Source organism: Nannobrachium achirus (assembly GCF_963921795.1).
Source record: "Nannobrachium achirus genome assembly, chromosome: 21".
Taxonomy (NCBI): domain Eukaryota; kingdom Metazoa; phylum Chordata; class Actinopteri; order Myctophiformes; family Myctophidae; genus Nannobrachium; species Nannobrachium achirus.
In genome coordinates, this window is record NC_137828.1 from 45,188,979 (window position 1) to 45,191,040 (window position 2,062).

A 2,062-nucleotide genomic window follows, 5' to 3' on the forward strand; every position below is an offset into this window, starting at 1 on the left:
AGAGAATAATGACTGGACATGCTCGTCACTCCAGAGAGGAGGAGGAGGGGCATGTCCTAGGAGTGGGTTGGACATGTCCAAGGAGGGACGGGGCTAGGGCATGTCCAGGAGGAGGGGCTAGGGCATGTCCAGGAGGAGGGGCTAGGGCATGTCCTAAGAGGGCATGCAGTAGTGCATCCAGGGTATATAAAGACCAGACCACTCAGATGGAACAAACACACTTCAGAGTGCCAACAACTTTTCCTAGGATTATTTCCATCAGAAATATTTGTCTTTCTTCACATTGGACTTTAAAGTGAAGTTAATTGGACCTATACAGAGAATTCATACTTCCTAACAGATTTCAAATACAAGAACGGATCATCAGAGAGGAACAAATGGAGATGGAGATGCAAAATGAAAGTGTGTATGACTACTATGACTACGAGGAGAACCAGACTTCCAGCATGTGTGACTATTCAGAGTGGGGACCTTCATACTCGGTCATCCCAGTGCTCTACATGCTCATCTTCATCCTGGGCCTGTCTGGAAACGGAGTGGTCATCTTCACCGTGTGGAGAGCGCAGGGCAAACGGCGCACCGCTGACGTCTACATCAGCAACCTGGCCGTGGCTGACCTGACCTTTGTGCTCACTCTGCCTCTGTGGGCGGTGTACACTGCAATGGGCTACCACTGGCCCTTTGGAGTGGCCCTGTGCAAGATCAGCAGCTACATGGTCCATCTAAACATGTACGCCAGCGTTTACTGCCTCACCTGTATGAGCTACGACCGCTACCTGGCCATCGTACGCTCCTCCTCAAGGTGAATACAGTTTTGACTTCTTCATTAGTGTTGATTTTTTTTTTTTTTTTTTTTTTAATTTTTTTTTTTATTATTTTGGTTTGGATTAGATTAGTTGTCAAAGTGGGTTTTCTATTTTCTTTTTTTTTTTTTTGCTATACATTTTATTAATCAGTTTTAGTATGTATTGTAATATGGTTTAGTAGTTGGTGGGTAAATACAAAAAAGATCATTTAGAACAATTGCTTCGTTATAGTTCTTTTCAAAATAAGTAATAATATATATGTTTTAATCTCAGTTAACTTGTATTCATTTATTTCAGTTGCTGTTCTTTCATACATTTTATTTAACTATAACAAGCCTGCTGTTCTCCATGTCCAGCTCACAGCTTCGTACCCGGGGCCACATGAGGGCTTCCCTGACAGTCATGTGGCTGCTGTCTGCTCTACTGGCTGCCCCCACTCTGATCTTCCGCACCACCAAACATGAGGAGACAAGCAACCGGACCACCTGCGTCATGGACTTCAGCCTGGTGGTGACAGATAAGAACCAGGAGGGCCTGTTGGTGGCCGGCCTCAGCCTCTGCTCCTCAGTCCTGGGGTTTCTTCTACCTTTCCTGGCCATGATGGTGTGCTACTGGTTCATCGGACACACCGTCGCCCGCCACTTCCACGGCCTGCGCAAGGAAGACCAGCGCAAGCGGAAACTGTTGAAGACCATCACTACACTGGTGGTGGTGTTCGCTGCCTGTTGGACTCCCTTCCATGTGCTGAAGAGTGCTGACGCTCTCTCCTACCTGAACCTGGCTCCGGACTCATGTGCCTTCCTACGTTTCCTCCTCCTGGCTCACCCCTACGCCACCTGTCTGGCCTACGTCAACAGCTGCCTCAACCCCTTCCTGTATGCCTTCTTTGACCCGCGCTTTCGCTCCCAGTGCCTGGGCCTGCTCAACCTGAAGAAGGCTTTGCATGCCAGCCCTGCCATCCTGCTGTCCTTCCAAAAGACACAGGTTCAGAGCCTGCTGGCCACTAAGGTGTGATTTCACCACACTGAACTGCCTCCAACTGAACAATGCAGAAAAAAGTGAGCATGATGACATTTTTTACTTAACTATAATGTTCTGTGTTGGAACAGAGCAATTGAAACGTCACCTGTTTGACTGAATTAGCTTATGTGACTTCGAGTCGAAGGATTTTTGAAGTGAAACCAAACTTCTTAAAACAAGGGGACATTTGGGACACAGTATAATGTGTGTCAAACATTATGTAATGGAACTTTTGA

General features: G+C 46.9%; 1 protein-coding gene across 1 annotated transcript; it reads left to right on the forward strand.

Annotated features, from left to right (window-relative positions):
* Window positions 1–383: 383 nt before the first annotated feature.
* LOC308306972 (apelin receptor B-like) lies at window positions 384–1,820 on the forward strand (the record flags this gene model as incomplete). Its single annotated transcript, XM_080752031.1, has 2 exons — window positions 384–802; window positions 1,163–1,820. 2 exons carry the CDS (start codon window positions 384–386, stop codon window positions 1,818–1,820), a joined length of 1,077 nt encoding a protein of 358 aa, XP_080608157.1.
* Between the last annotated feature and the right edge of the window lie 242 nt (window positions 1,821–2,062).